The following is a 14,624-nucleotide window of genomic DNA, read 5'->3' on the forward strand; positions in this document are numbered from 1 at the left end:
TCTTCAGTGTTGTCATATGAAAAGATATACTTAAATATTTACATAATGTGAGGGGGTGTACTCACTTCTGTGACATCTTGAAAGAGTTCTGAGGCCTACAGCGGGAGTGAAAAAAGTGAGCCCTTAGTGATGAATTTACAATTTAGCTTTATGCACTATTTTATTTCTGAACACCATTTACCACATTGGGGTCTTCCTGCCCTTTCTACTTCTGGAGTGTGGTCTTTACTATACAATGCAACATCACTTGTGCAGCTTGGCGTAAAGATACAAACTTATAAAACTTTTGATTCATGTTTTTACTAATTCCATTTTTTCTGCAGCTATTATTTTTATCATGTATAATAATTCTGGGCTTGCTCACGCATATTTAAAAGCACTAAAATTAGTGGGAATTGTGCATAAGCACCCAAGTGCACAATTTTTATAAAATATATTGATAAATGCACATGCAACGTTTTCTCATTTAAGGCAACTACAATCTGAATCACATTTAGTAATATATCACATAGAATGTTTCATCTCAAAAATAATTTAAAATATTAATCAACAACAACCCATAATAAACATTCATTTATACATCCCGATATCCAAATGAAAAAGATTACATAATAAATTTATAAAATATGATAAATTCAGGAATATTACTTTTCTCTAAATGTAATTCAGTAAGCACATTTTAGGTACATATTCAAATCATTCACAAATATTCAAACATCATTTTGCAATCCCAGAATCTTGGAAGTTGAAGCACTTTTATGTCATCAGTCCCAGAATTGGAGGCAGACTTTTATGTCATTAATCTCCTGATCAATGCAGGATTCCAAATTAAAGCAGGATTCCAAATTAAAGCAGATGAGATTAATATCATCTAGTCCATACTTAAACTCATATAGTAAACCTGATTTAACTTCATGTCTGAATTAAGCTATACTTCAACATTTCAAGCCAATCACATTCTAATGTTTTACTTCAATATTCACATTTTAAGACTTCTCATGCACTTAATTCAGGAACCTCAATGTATTCCTGATGCAATAGGAAGTATTTTAGTTTTGCTGTTCTCCAATACATCTCTTGGACATAAAGTGAATACTGCAAAATATAAGTGCCCTGGAAGCCACTACAAGTAGTCCTCAACTTACAACAGTTCATTTAATGGCAGTTCAAAGTTGCACTGGAAAAAATGGTTTATGACCATTTTTCAAACTTATGACCATTGCAGCATCCCCATGGTCATGTGATTTACATTCGAATGTTTGACAACTGGTTCATATTGATATGGTTGCAGTGTCCCGGAGTCATGTAATCCTTTTTTGCAACCTTCTGACAAGCAAAGTCAATGGGGAAACCAGAATCACTTAACAACCATGTTACTAATGTAAGAACTGCAGTGATTCACTTAACAAATGTGGTGAGAAAAGTTGTAAAATGGAGCAAAACTCACTTAACAAATTTCTCACTCAGCAACATAAATTTTGGGCTCAATTGTTGTCGTATGTTGTAATTCTTTGCACTTTTAACTGTGAACTACAGCAATCATAAATGTAGTAACACATTTGCAAAAAGTGTACAATACTATAATGAAACATTTTAACCAACAGTGGAAATTAGTAATTATTCAAATATTTATAACTGTATCCAAAGTTAATAAGGCATAAATATGTGACAAATTTTCTAAAGCAATTTTAAAACATTTTCATATTGCACATATTAGCATAACAGGCTATCTAGCCTTTTCCCTTTAATATTCCAACCTATTCCCCTCATATTTTGAGACCAATATATAAGACTAGCAGAATACAGTGGAAACGTGCACAAATTTATATGTGCACATATAATCACCTCAAGAAAAAGATAGGGTCTGTCTACACAGTGATACTAAGAGATTATAAAAAAGATGCATCCTTAAAATGTATTGGAGTTCTAATTCTCTAATGTTCAGATCTAATGTTTTAAAGCTTGTGATCTCAGAGTCCAGATTTTTCAGGGCCACTGACACATTTCAATTTAGTAATTGTGTAATCATAGTTACTAATTAAAAGATGCTGCGCTTTGCACACCAATGACTGTGCATTCATTGGATAGCCCCCTTTGCAGAATCTAAAATTAAATCCCTTTTTCTCTTTTGATTATTTCTCATCATTTTGATTTATGCACAAATTTATAAATGAAACATGTCACCAGAGATCCCTATTGGTATAGTTAGCCTCTCAATATGCAAAAACAGCTTTGTATGAAAAAAAGGACATGTTCTTTAGTGTATTACAATGAACACTGTACTGTAATTGCAATGTACCTACACATATCTTGTAAGTTACTATAGGCAGCAGAACAGCAACCAGTACAAGTTGTAATTTAGTGCAGTTTTACATCCAACTGTATATTCTGTGCTCCATTTTAGTGAACTATTGTAATCATATTCCTTATATAGATACGTTTAGGTTTTGGTTTGTTTTTCAAATGGAAAGGTAAGGTCACAATTTCCAAAGAATGTTGTTTGATGACACATTTCTCAAAATATTTTTTAATGTAATTAACCATTTTTAAACAGAAAACTATGGCTGATGGATGAATGATTAGTTAGAAGTGTTTTACTTGCAATTATATTGAGCTAATGCTGCAATGATCAACTTGCATGCAGAATTTTCTATGAAACCCATCTTTATTAGCATGAAGCAAAGTGAAAGCACAAAATGAAGTCGCCTCAACTCAGTTCCTTAAGAAACTGTAATGAAGGACATAAAGTACCTATGTACCAGGAAGTCTTTGCTTCCTAGATAAATCTCCAATGCCATCCTCCATGCCTGCTCTTCCCTGAGAGAAATGTCATTGAAGTTCTTTTCTATGAGGGACATGTTAGAAAATAGCAACATTGAGCGCCTTTTCTCCACGTTAATTAGTAATTACAAAATAAGAAAAGTAGTTTCTCAAAAGGATTTGTTTCAGGTTTGTCACTGAAAACTGCCTTATAAGGTATAAAAGCCTGAAAGGAGGAAGCGCCTTTGACAAAACTAAGGAAGTTCCTCTGCGCTTGCTCATTAACAGAGGGCAGACTTTTTTTTTTCCACCCACACAGAGAGAAGTAATGCTGAATAAATGGCACATATGGACAAATCATGGCACTGCAAAAGGAAGCCACCAATCTGAAGGCTCCCCTCGTCCCTGTATACTGAACTTAGTTGAAAATTATACACAGGCCAGTTTGACCCGAGAAAGGCTGGCGCTGATTTTTTTTTTTTCTTCAAACCTCCCCCCCCCCCCCCAAATGGCTATTTCCTAAACGAAATTAAGGCTGCAGACGTTCTTCTCCAAAATTGCATCCTAACAGCAATGCAGGGAAAAAACGCCTTGGACCGATGCAACAGCAAAAATCCAAATCCAATCTCTTGCAACCCTCCTCCCTCCAAGAAGGGGGGGGGGAGAGAGAGAAAGGAAATGCTAGACTCAGCGGGCCAAAAGGGTCTCCTTCCCAGCGGCGGAAGGTGCTCTGTCATCCTCGCAAAGCCACACAATGAATTAAGATCGCTGGCCACCTCCGGTTAACTTTTATCAGGAGGAGACAATGCAAGCCTTCCTTCTGGCAAAGGCCGAAGCCTCCCGCAGGATTGGAAAACGGGGTGGAAGAGGGGACCGGTTTGAACCCGGGCAGTTTAGGGCGTGGACTCGCCCCTTCTGCCCACAAAAAAAAAAAAAAAAACCTCGCCTTTGACGGCCGACGCCGAAAGGCAGAAAAAGAGCTGCCGGGAAGAAGCCAGTCGGCCCGGCAGTCGGGAATACCCTTCCTCCTCCTCCTCCTCCTTCCCCCCCCCCACCTGCCACCCTCAAATGGCATCGATAAAGTGAGGGGGCAGAGAGCCCTGCCATGCCCAGCGAGGGGGGGGGGGAGAGAAGAGACGGCAAGAGAAGCCCCGTCTCGCTCCACGCGCCCCAATGAAAGGCAGAGGCAGCCCGGCCGCTTCCCTTCCCCGCCCTCTCCGGCGCTGGAAGCCAACTGTCAGCCTCCGCCGCTGCCGCGCGCCCAGTCGCCCATTCATCTCTCTCTCTTTCTCTCTCTCTCTCTCTCTCTCTCTCTCTCTGGGCTCACCCGGTGCCACAGTCCACCACGCAGGCCGGGAGCCGCCCTGCCATCCTCCACGGGTTTTGAGACGCCGCTGAGGAAAGGTGCCGACGACCCCGCGGGCCTCTCTCTCGTCTCCTTCCACTCTGGGGGAGTGAAGGCACCACTTCCGCAAAGGAGCGAGTCACTCCCTTTACCCCAGCCTTGGCTTGCCTGCCTCCCTCCCTCCCCCCCCTCGCCGCTCGCACACGCACAGCCCCGGCGAGGGAGCCCAAGATGGCCGCCTCTTCCGTCGCTCCCTCCCTCCCTGAACGCGGGCATGGGAGGGGCGCCGCGGAAAGAGATAGAGCGAGCGGGCGGGCGCGTCAAACAAAAGAGGCCTTTAGGAGAAGCGCACTGTTCGGGGGCGGAAAAGAGACGCGGGCGGGCGCTGCTCTCGCGCTCCTCCTCCTTTCACTTTGTTGGGGCTGGAGGATCGGGGTTGCTCGCTGGCTTGAGTCGCCCTCCTCGTTTTATTCAGTGACAGAAACGGTATCTTAGGAAGCCGTGGTTTAATTTTTACGGCATTTTTTTTTTAAATCACGTGATGGAATCGTCTTTCTTTGACCACCTTCCTAACTGGCTGCTATCAGAATCCCGGCTTTTAAAAGGCAGTGGTTTTGCAGAGCTGCAGTAGCCTTAATGCTTGCATACTAGGCAGAATTTGCACGCCTCTTTCAGAGCGAAAGGAAGTCCTTTGTCGGATGCTTTTTCGACTTGCCCCGGCATTTCTATCAGTATCTCTAAAACCATCTCACCCTGAAGGGCCCAGGATACAAGTGAAAGGATGGAAAAGGCGGAGGCACCACGATCATATTCAACCAAGTATATATAAAATTAATGGGGTGTCTCATAAAGTTTCTTCTTAGAAAATTATTAAATCTGGGGGGGGGTTTCTTACATTCCAAGTTAAACATGAGATTTCCTTGTGGCCTTCCATCCAAGGATTAACTAGATCTGGCTCTTGAGTGGGTTTTTTTGAGTACAATAGCTATTTAGCTGTTGTCATATAATTTAACATACAAAGACTTACAGGTACATTTTTATATTACCTATCAGTTGCATTTGGGTTAGCACATTGAACAATTCTTGCAGCCTTGATTTTTTCCTAAACAAGCTATTTATTATCTATTTATACTAGTCTTTATTTATACTATACAGACTATTTATACTAGTCTGAATCCTGTACTGAAACTTGCCAATTGTAAAGAAGATGGAATAAAAAATATAAAAAACGATAAAGTAAATATAAAAAAATAAATATCAGAATAGTTGATTCAGCATTAAAAGCATGACAAAAAGAAATGTGTCTTGATTGCTCTTCTAGAGGCAGAAAAACTAAATGCAATTCCTCTAAGATATATTTCAAAGCCAGGGAGCATTCATTTTATAAACTTGATTATAAATGAATCTTGAGTATGTATTTGAAATTAAGAGGTAGAACAGATCATCCAAGACAAGGACCAAGGACCACAAAACTGACTTGTGTTTCCATAAATGCATTTCTAGGGTTTACTCAATACCTCAATTTTTCTGGTCCAGATTCCATCAGAACCACAAACTAACCACCCTAGTTAGTTGCTCATAACACATTAAGTCAAAATGTGGTTATCTAATTTGTGATTCAGCATATGATACTAACATCACCTTTATGGCACAGACACCTTCTTGCTTGCTTGAACATGATGTTATCCATTCAGTTGTTTCCAACTTTTGGTGATTCTATGGGCCAGGTCTCTTCACATCTTCCGATCTTGCACTACTTCTTTTGAGGTTTTTTGTGCTCTGGTGGTGTCAACTTTGATGGTGTCAGCCACCATATTCTTAGGCAGCCTGGTTTCCTTTTACTGCCAATTTTTCCCTACATGTCATGGCCACAGTAAGTCAGATGCAGTTTCATGATTTTTCCTTCTAAGTGACATGTCTAGTGTTACGCGCTCCGGTATTTGCTTGTTGGTCACCTTTTCTATCCAAAGAATACGCAGAAGCCTTCTCCAGCACCACAGCTCAAACAAGTCGATTTTCTTCCCATTTTGCTTTTTTAAGGTCCAATTTTCACAGCCATAGGTAGCTACGGGCAACACCATAGACAGGACTAATCTACATTTGGTTTCCAGTCTGATGGCCTTCCTTTCCATATTTGCCTCATGTTTATCATTGCTGTGTGAGCCAGTGCTATCTGACATGAACACCTCCTCACAATTACTTCCTCACAATTCACTTTTGGTTCAATTGAGCAGTTACAATCACTCTCACACTTGGTTACAGGCAGTGGTGGGATTCAGCCAGTTCACACCACTTCAGGAGAACTGGTTGTTAACTTTTTGAGCAGTTTGGCAAACTGGTTGTTGGAAGAAATTATTGGGGTAGAGAACCAGTTGTTAAATTACTGGAATCCCACAACTGGTTACAGATTTTTGCATCTTCTTTTGGGCTTGAGATCATTCCACTGTGGGATTTAGGCTTGTTTCTAAGGAGGAGAAATGTGTGAATTAAATGGCATGGTAATTTTTTTTAAAATCTTGTACTACAGCAGAAGTGCTGGCCTTTACAAATGATAATGTGGGTAAACATGGGCTAGTGCCTAAAGTCAGTCTTTAGACATACATAGATTAATATGCATGCTTCCTAGTAAAGCATATGAAGGTTTCTTTTCATTTTAGAAAACTTTTTGATACGTCTAATATATTGCAAATAAAAACGACCAATCAGCGGTTGAAATGGCTTTTCTGTGCTTGTATACCTCTTCACAAGCCACAAGATATATTTTTTTCTTCACCTTTGACCTCTAAATGTTGGAAAACAGTGGGCCAATGAAGCATATCTATTGGACAGTTTCCATAAACTGCATTAGTGTAAGTGCTGTTGAGGTCAATGTTGGGAAGCAATGTTCTTCTAATATTGAATCAGTTGTTTCAACTGACAACAAATAATCTATTTAAAATTATAGGTCTTCCTCCATCTCAAATCATAGGCCTTTGATGGGTAATTATCATGTGGCTTCTAATATAAATATTAATTTTGTGTGTGTGTGTGTATTGCTAGAACCAAAGTGCAAATGGAGTGGCATCTCCACTTACGCAAGAAAATCCCTGAATTTAATTATTATTCTTTTATACTGTAGCCCTTCTTCCTTCTCTACCCCATGGCATTTAAGAATATATTTTAATATTATATGTCAAAAGCCTTAGGAGTTTCTGGCAAATGACATTACAAGATGGGACAAGGAGTAGAAAAAAGCTCCAGCCATCTTTCTTTCAACTACTTGTATTTTATGCATCCAAAACCAGATGGAGCAAGCAGAATTCAAATTCAAATGGATTCAGATCTATTCTTATTAAAACTGTGAACTTCTGGACTATCTATAACTTCTTACAAATTTTTCTTCCCAAGCAGTGCTATGCATTAATCATTACAGATTTCCAATGCATTACAGATTTCCAATGCAATTATACCATTCTTCCATTTGATTATTTCCTCATGATGCTGTCTGATACCTTTTACTTCATATAGGATTTTTATTTTGGTTTTTGGTGCCTTAGAATGAATTTTGACTCCTGACATTTGCCTAAATAAGTCTCTGCAATTTTGTTAGCAAAGTTTTTCAGAAGGGTTTTTCCATGGCCTACCTAGGACTGAGAGAAACTGACTGGCCTTAAGATACCTAGAGTTGTACAGCTTCTGCCTAAAGTGGGACTAGAACTCAAGTCTCCCAGTTTCTAGCCCAGCAGTTCCCAACATTCGTGGCTTAGTGCCCCAGCTGTTGGGGGGGAAGGGGAACTGGGCTGCACACATGCAGTCCTTGCATGAATGGTGGGCTGGCACACACATGCACAAGTGCCTGCCAACCCACTGCTTATGCAATTGAGCTGCATGCACACGTTCCAGCCAGCCACTTGCACTGCCCAATTCTGAGTAGGCCATGGCCTGGTAGTGGGCCACAGCCCGGGAGTTGTTCTAGCCTGTTGCCTTAAGCACTACACAAAACTGGTTCTCATATCAGTTATACCAAAGAGGAATATAATATCCTAGAAATGTCTATGTTTTGTTTAATACGTGCTGATTTTCAAAACCAATTTAAATATATTCACAAGACTCTCTTATCTACCGCTCCTACATTTATCTTTAAACTATTGAATACAGTACAAATATATTGTAGGCAGTGAGGTGGACATTCTGGCCCTGCCCTCAATCATACAGTTCTCTAGTTTTCTCTGATAGTTGCATTCTGAATATGACTGCCTGCAAAGGGGAAACCGTCACACATATATGAGATTATGCTGCTCTTTAGCAGAGTCCAAAGCTCAACCAGGCCAGGTCAGGGAGACCTATACTCTATAATCAAAGTGTAGGCTAATAGCATCTTTCTTTCCAGGCATTAAATGAGGATATATGCCCCCCCCACTCACAACTAAACAATTCTCTAACTCTCCTCCCTTTAAACCATTCTGAACACTAGCTCTTGACAGTGACAAGGCCTGTAGAAGAGGCCTGTGCCTTGATTTCAGTCATAATGCCATCATTGCCACTGAAACAGGCCGCCTCAAGCCATGACCCAAGGTAGCGAACCTTGAAACCAATGTGATTTTTGCCACAGCCTGGCACCCCCCAGGATCTGCTACACGCTGCTTATTTTCAAGTGGTGTTCTTTTTCTGTTAACAGGCTCCAATGGCTTCTCTGAGGCTGCTCTGGGTTGCACGGAGTCTTGGTTCTTGAAGCAGCTTTAGAGATTGCTCTTCCATGGCCTCTGCAGCCTCTGAAAACCACACAAAAATGTGTCCCGTTAGGCTCCAGAGGCCAGGTGAAAACATGTCCCTCTCATGCAACTTCCAGAGAGTCCAGAGGCCATGTGAGAGCACACTCCATTTTTGCTCAACCTCTGCAAATTGAGCAAGATTGGGGCAGGCTTTCAAGAATAGTTGTTGAGTGTTGGTGAACACTGTCATGTCAACCAAATGTCTTAGCATATTACCTTTGACATGTGTGTCATAGATTTGCCATCATCGGCTTAGAATTTGGCAGTCCTTGACTCTGTATATTCTACTAGTGATTCACTGAATAACAATCTGACACAGATGCTGCAATTTTGGCATTTTCCCCGATGTATTTTGGCTATTCTCAAGCCTTGTAAACTTTTGCCTATCACTTGAATATCTATTTATTTTCTCCGGCATTTAATCCTGCTAAATCTTGTATTTTCCTCATTGTTCAACATTGTAATTTCTCATCTATCTATCTAACTATCCATTTGTCTTCTGCATTGAAGCTTTGTCAGTTGATCGAAGCAGCAGCCTTGTCTTTCTTTTCCTTCCCTTCCTTTCCCTCTGGATTTTGCCTGACTAGATTTTGTTTTCAGAAAGCTACCACTCTTCCTGTTTTGCTACTGTTGGCTCTGCTTCAGCTGAAGGGGATCCAGCTCCCTGAGAAGGTTGGAAAACTTGGCAGCAGGTATCAACAGTTTTTTTCTCCCATCCACTAACAGAACTTTCCCAAATCTAATAGGCTGTTACAGGGTTAAGACTACAATTCCCACCCAACATGAGCCCTTGCTAAGACTTTGCCAAGGGATTTAGGAATTCTGAAGACTGTGATCTCAGCAAGCTGAAAGTGTTCAATTAGGAAACAAATTAGCTGGAGAAGGATTCTCAGGAGCAGAAGGCACTTCTAGTGTCTTCTAGAATCAAGATCATGTGAAGTGTTAGTACCACTTTATAATGCCTTGATAAGACCACACTTGGAATACTGCATTTTAGTTTTGGTCACCACAATGTAAAAAAGATGTTGAAATTCTAGAAAGAATGCAGAGTAGAGCAACAAAGATGATTAGGGCAGAAGTCCCCAACCTGTGGGCTGTGATGGGTTTGCAACTGGGCCATGGAAATGGCTGGCAAGCACACGCGCATCCTCACTTGTGCAAGCAGCAGACGAGCATGTGCGTGCATGCTCCATTTGCATGTGCAGCAAACACACAAATGCATGTCCCTTGCACAAATGGAGCTGCGTGCAAGCACTTGTGTGGAACCATCCCCTCTCCGGACCCCTCCCAGTTTACAAAGCTGGAAACTTTGGGGAACTCTGCATTAGGGGATTGGAGGTTAAAACAAAGAACGGTTGCTGAAATTGGATATGTCTAGTTTAATGAAAAGAAAAACTAGGAGTGAGAAGATAGCAGTGTTCCAATATCTAAGGGGTTGCCACAAAGAAGAGGGAGTCAAGCTATTCTTCAAAGCACCTGAGTGTAGAACAAGAAGCAATGGATGGAAACTAATCAAGAAGAGAAGCAACCTAGAACTAAGAAGAATTTTCCTGACAGTTAGAACAATTAATCAGTAGAACAACTTGCCTGCAGAAGTTATGAATGTACCAACAATTGAAGTTTTTAAGAAGAAATTGAACGACTATTTGTCTGAAATGTTATAGGTCTTCCTGCCTGAGCAGGAGGTTGGATCAGAATACTTCAAGTTCCCTTCCAATTCTGTTATTCTGTTAGTATAGGTAAATGTCTATGGAGATCCTCAGTCATCCAGGTCATGGTTGTCCCAAAGGTGCTTTTTCAAGAGGCAATTGGACTTTTTGGTTTTTCTTTGAAGACTTTTTGCTTCTCATCCAAGAAGCTTCTTCAGCTTTGACTGGATGGTGGGGAATGGAAGGATTTATACTCCTTGCAGATAGCTGGTCATTTGCATTCTTTTAGCGAGTCGTTAAGGCCACCTGGAGATTTATCTGTGTCATCAGAATCACCTGAGTGGTGCAAATGGGTATGGAGCCTTCTTGGAACTGTTGAAAGGACTGTGTTGTATGTAGACTGGAGATAGATGATGTCATATTCCTCCCCCCCTGTTGAATTTTGACATAGATGGCCTCTTTGAGTGTAGGTTAGTGTAGGTAAGAAAGTATATGCACTGGGTGGACTTACATCATTGCAGAATTTATACCTTCGGTAGAGAGCCAAAGTGATGCAGAGGTTAAAGTGTTGGATGAAAAGGAAAACCCACCTGCAGCCATGGGAGCTCCCTTGATAATATGGGACCAGTCATTGTAATGGAATGTGTGAATGATCTTAGCAGAGAGGAGGAAGAGCCTTGGGCTAGGCAATGTCAGATAAGAAGCAACTGAGCCCACAAAAGGAATGAGGCAGTGGCAAACATATCATAAGGATTTTTCTATAATTGTTTGGACTGTAAAGGTAATGGGAGAAATGCACTTTCAAACTGTATGATTCTGTTAGTACAACCTTACAATAAAAATATAGTACCTTGGGTGTGTACCTTGGGTGTGTTATCTCACAAGGCTGATAGGTTTTTTTTCAACCCAACCTATCTCAAGGTATTGTTACAGGAATGGGTGGAACAGCTCTTGAATCTAAGCACATATCAAAAAATATATACTATATTAAAGTATACAAATATACTAAAGTATATTTGCCTGTTTATTCCCTGCTGTTCACCTTAGTAGGTTGTGCCTTTCCTTTGCAGATTAAAAGCATGAAAATAACAGAACTTTTTAGGCTAAATTCTGCCTTACCTCTTCGTGTGTCTTTCAGCCACCCGTTTGGGAACTGAGGATAGATACCTTCCCCATACTGATATCCCCTTGTGCATATACCCTGTTTCCCTGAAAATAAGACAACCCCTGATAATAAGCCCAATCGGGCTTTTGACTGCATGGCAATAAGGCCAAGCGCTTATTTCAGGGTTAAAAAAATAAGACAGGGTCTTATTTTCAGGGAAACACGGTACATTTGTACCAACCACAGCTACCTGAATGGCTTATTAGCAAATGCATCATGAGGTAACTTAGCTCATGTACTCCCTTCTTTGCATTTGGATGTACTGTTGATCATGATTTGAGCAGCAATGCCAGTAGGTCCTAGTTCTCGGCTTCTCCTTATTGTCTTCTATTACTGCGCTTTTCTGAACAGAACCATTGCTGCTCACCCTTCTGTTTAACCCAGCCCAATCTTCAAACCTTCCCCCAGCCCAAAATAATGTAAACAATACAATAGTTTAAGCTATTGTCTTAAAATAAATAATCAAATGGCTTTCCAATTTTAAACACTTGGATTCTAAAGGAAGTTGATGTTGACAATTTCTCTTTCATTTCTATAACAGAATTGTCAGCAACCATCTTCATAATCTCTTCCTTCAAGGAGTTCTGAGGAAAAAAAGATGAGATATTGTAATAACTAGAGAATTTAAGCCGCCATTGCAGCCTATCTGTTAGCTTGAACCTCTTTATCAAGGATTTGGCAGCTGAAGGTGGAGTGGAAGGAGGTTAAATCTAAATCCCATTTCTTTTTTCAATTCAAAAGACAGCTAATATTTGGCAACTTGGATCCTCTGTCCTAGAACAGGAAGTCCAAAGTGTGCAAGGCCTTTGGTGAACCAGTTCTTTGTATCCTGACCAATTCTTGTATCCTACTCAACAATTTACACAAAGGTGTGCTGTGTGTTTACCTAACGTTTGTGAGATTCTAATAATCAACAAAGCCAGAAGAAAAGTAAAATGAGTCAAATGTTTCAAAGAAAGCAGACTATGAAGTAATTGCAGCTCTTGAGCCATGTCTGCATGCGGTATAACTGAGCAACTTTTATAAATGTCCTCAAAACTGATTACAGAGTTACATTACATGCTGTGCCACTTAGCCTTGTAATCAACCCACTATTTTCCTGTAGCTCTGATAGCTAGCTCACATTTTTGGCGCATTTTTGGCGCAATAGTTTATTTGCTCAGAAAGCCACAGCAAATATCCTGTACAAAAGGAGAGCATAGCAAACACGTTCATAAGGGAATAAACCATACTAAACCCCAAAGGCATCTCCAAGTAAATGCACAAAGAATTTTGCTCGTTGATAGTTAAACAAATCTTTCGTCTCAATGATGGAATCTTTTCCACAGGAAAAACAAAAAAAGCACACACAGAAAAACTGAGCCATGGTGGCGCAGTGGTTACAATGCAGAATTGCAGGCTAATTTTGCCGACTACCCATAGTTTGATCTTGACTGGCTCAAGGTTGACTCAGCCTTCCATCCTTCCGAAGTCAGTAAAATGAGGACCCAGATTGTTAGCCTCAATATGCTGATTCTGTAAATTGCTTTAAAGTACTGCTATAAAGCACTGTGAAATGATATATAAGTCTAAGTGCTATTGCTATGCAAAAGCCTTCTGTCCATGATGGAATATGAGATTTGGAGACATTTTTAGTGAAGAAAAAAAGAAGCATTTTCTGGTGTTATTTTACACCAGTTTAGGCAGATTTCAGACTTGCACAATCTATTTTGTTTTTACTAGCATCCCAAGGTCCATCAACCAGAGCCAGAAGGAAATCATCCAGAAGCCAGGAATTTACTGAGTACCAAAATAAGTAGAGTGCACAGAGATGAAAATAATCCTGTTACCCCACACATTCAACATTCCAGCTGCATAATTTAGAACAGGATTAGAGTTATACTTTATTGCTCTTGCTTAACAACTGGAAGCTGGAAATTCTTGAATACTTTACTCCAAATCTGCAAGAGATTATTAGCATATCACAATGTGTCCATTTCTCCTTTAAAGTAATGGCATAGGAGCTTGATTGTTGCATGTCAGATATAGGTAGCCCTTACAACCTTTCATTTAATGACTGTTCGTAGTTACAACAGAACTGAAAAAAAATAATTTATGACCATTTTTCACACTTACAACTGTTGCAACATCCCTATGATCACATGATCAAAATTTGGATATTTGGCAACTGACTCATATTTATGGCAGATGCAGTGTCCTGTGATCACCTTTTGCAACCTTCTGACAAGTGAAGTCAGTGGAGAAGCCAGATTCGCTTAACAACTGTGTTGCTAACTTAATGACTGCAGTGATTCACTTAAAAACTCGCAAGAAAGATCATAAAATGGGACAAAACTTATTTAACAACTGTCTTGCTTAGCAACAGAGATTTTGGGGTCAATTGTGCTTGTAAATCGAGGATTACCTGTAGTTAGTAAACCAGATCTTGCAATGTAATGTATTATTGAAGATTCAATGGAAGTTATAGATTCTGAGTGGCCACCTGATAGCAAAGTCTCTTGTATCAATGCAATTTGGGAACTGCAAATAAGCAAAAACTTAGAAAAATGATTAATTTTCATTACAAAATTCTGGTCATCATAGCTTGGATTCTCAGTATCAGGTTTTTTTAAAAATGTTATTTAAAACTTATTTTCTTATTACAGGATTCCTACAATTTGAAGACAGAATAACATCACGGGATAGTTTACATATCTATTATCTCTTTCTTTAAAAATTTCCTGTGTCTTCCCTTGCATCATGCTATAAATTTTCCATTTTTTCTGCTTTCACAACTGCAGTGGGCAATTTATACAAATTATTCCTGTCCTAAATATTTCAAGCAAATCCACAGCTGGTGTCTGTTCAGTCCCTGACCCACAACACAAGGATAATTATGACAATGTGCATGGTTGTTTTACACAAAGTTACCTTGGCATCTAGCATCATGTTATATGCTTTGTAATTCCAGAACT

General features: G+C 40.0%; 1 protein-coding gene and 1 long non-coding RNA gene across 2 annotated transcripts in view; both read right to left on the reverse strand.

The window, feature by feature from the left end:
• ACTR3 (actin related protein 3) overlaps nt 1-4,453 on the reverse strand; it is a 37,217-nt gene extending 32,764 nt beyond the window's left edge. The window contains exon 1 of the mRNA XM_034423770.3: nt 4,088-4,453. Coding sequence (XP_034279661.1) covers nt 4,088-4,131 — 44 coding nt within the window. The 5' untranslated portion in view covers nt 4,132-4,453. The remainder of the gene's footprint in view (nt 1-4,087) is intronic.
• An 8,979-nt stretch (nt 4,454-13,432) lies between these two features.
• LOC132710633 (uncharacterized) lies at nt 13,433-14,624 on the reverse strand. The gene is made up of 3 exons (XR_009621313.2): nt 14,581-14,624; nt 14,075-14,190; nt 13,433-13,610 (listed from the first exon to the last, which is right to left on the reverse strand). It is a non-coding gene; the product is annotated as an uncharacterized LOC132710633 (long non-coding RNA).

The sequence above is a fragment of the Pantherophis guttatus genome, chromosome 1 (genome assembly GCF_059756535.1).
Source record: "Pantherophis guttatus breed Tessera chromosome 1, ASM5975653v1, whole genome shotgun sequence".
Taxonomy (NCBI): Eukaryota; Metazoa; Chordata; class Lepidosauria; order Squamata; family Colubridae; genus Pantherophis; species Pantherophis guttatus.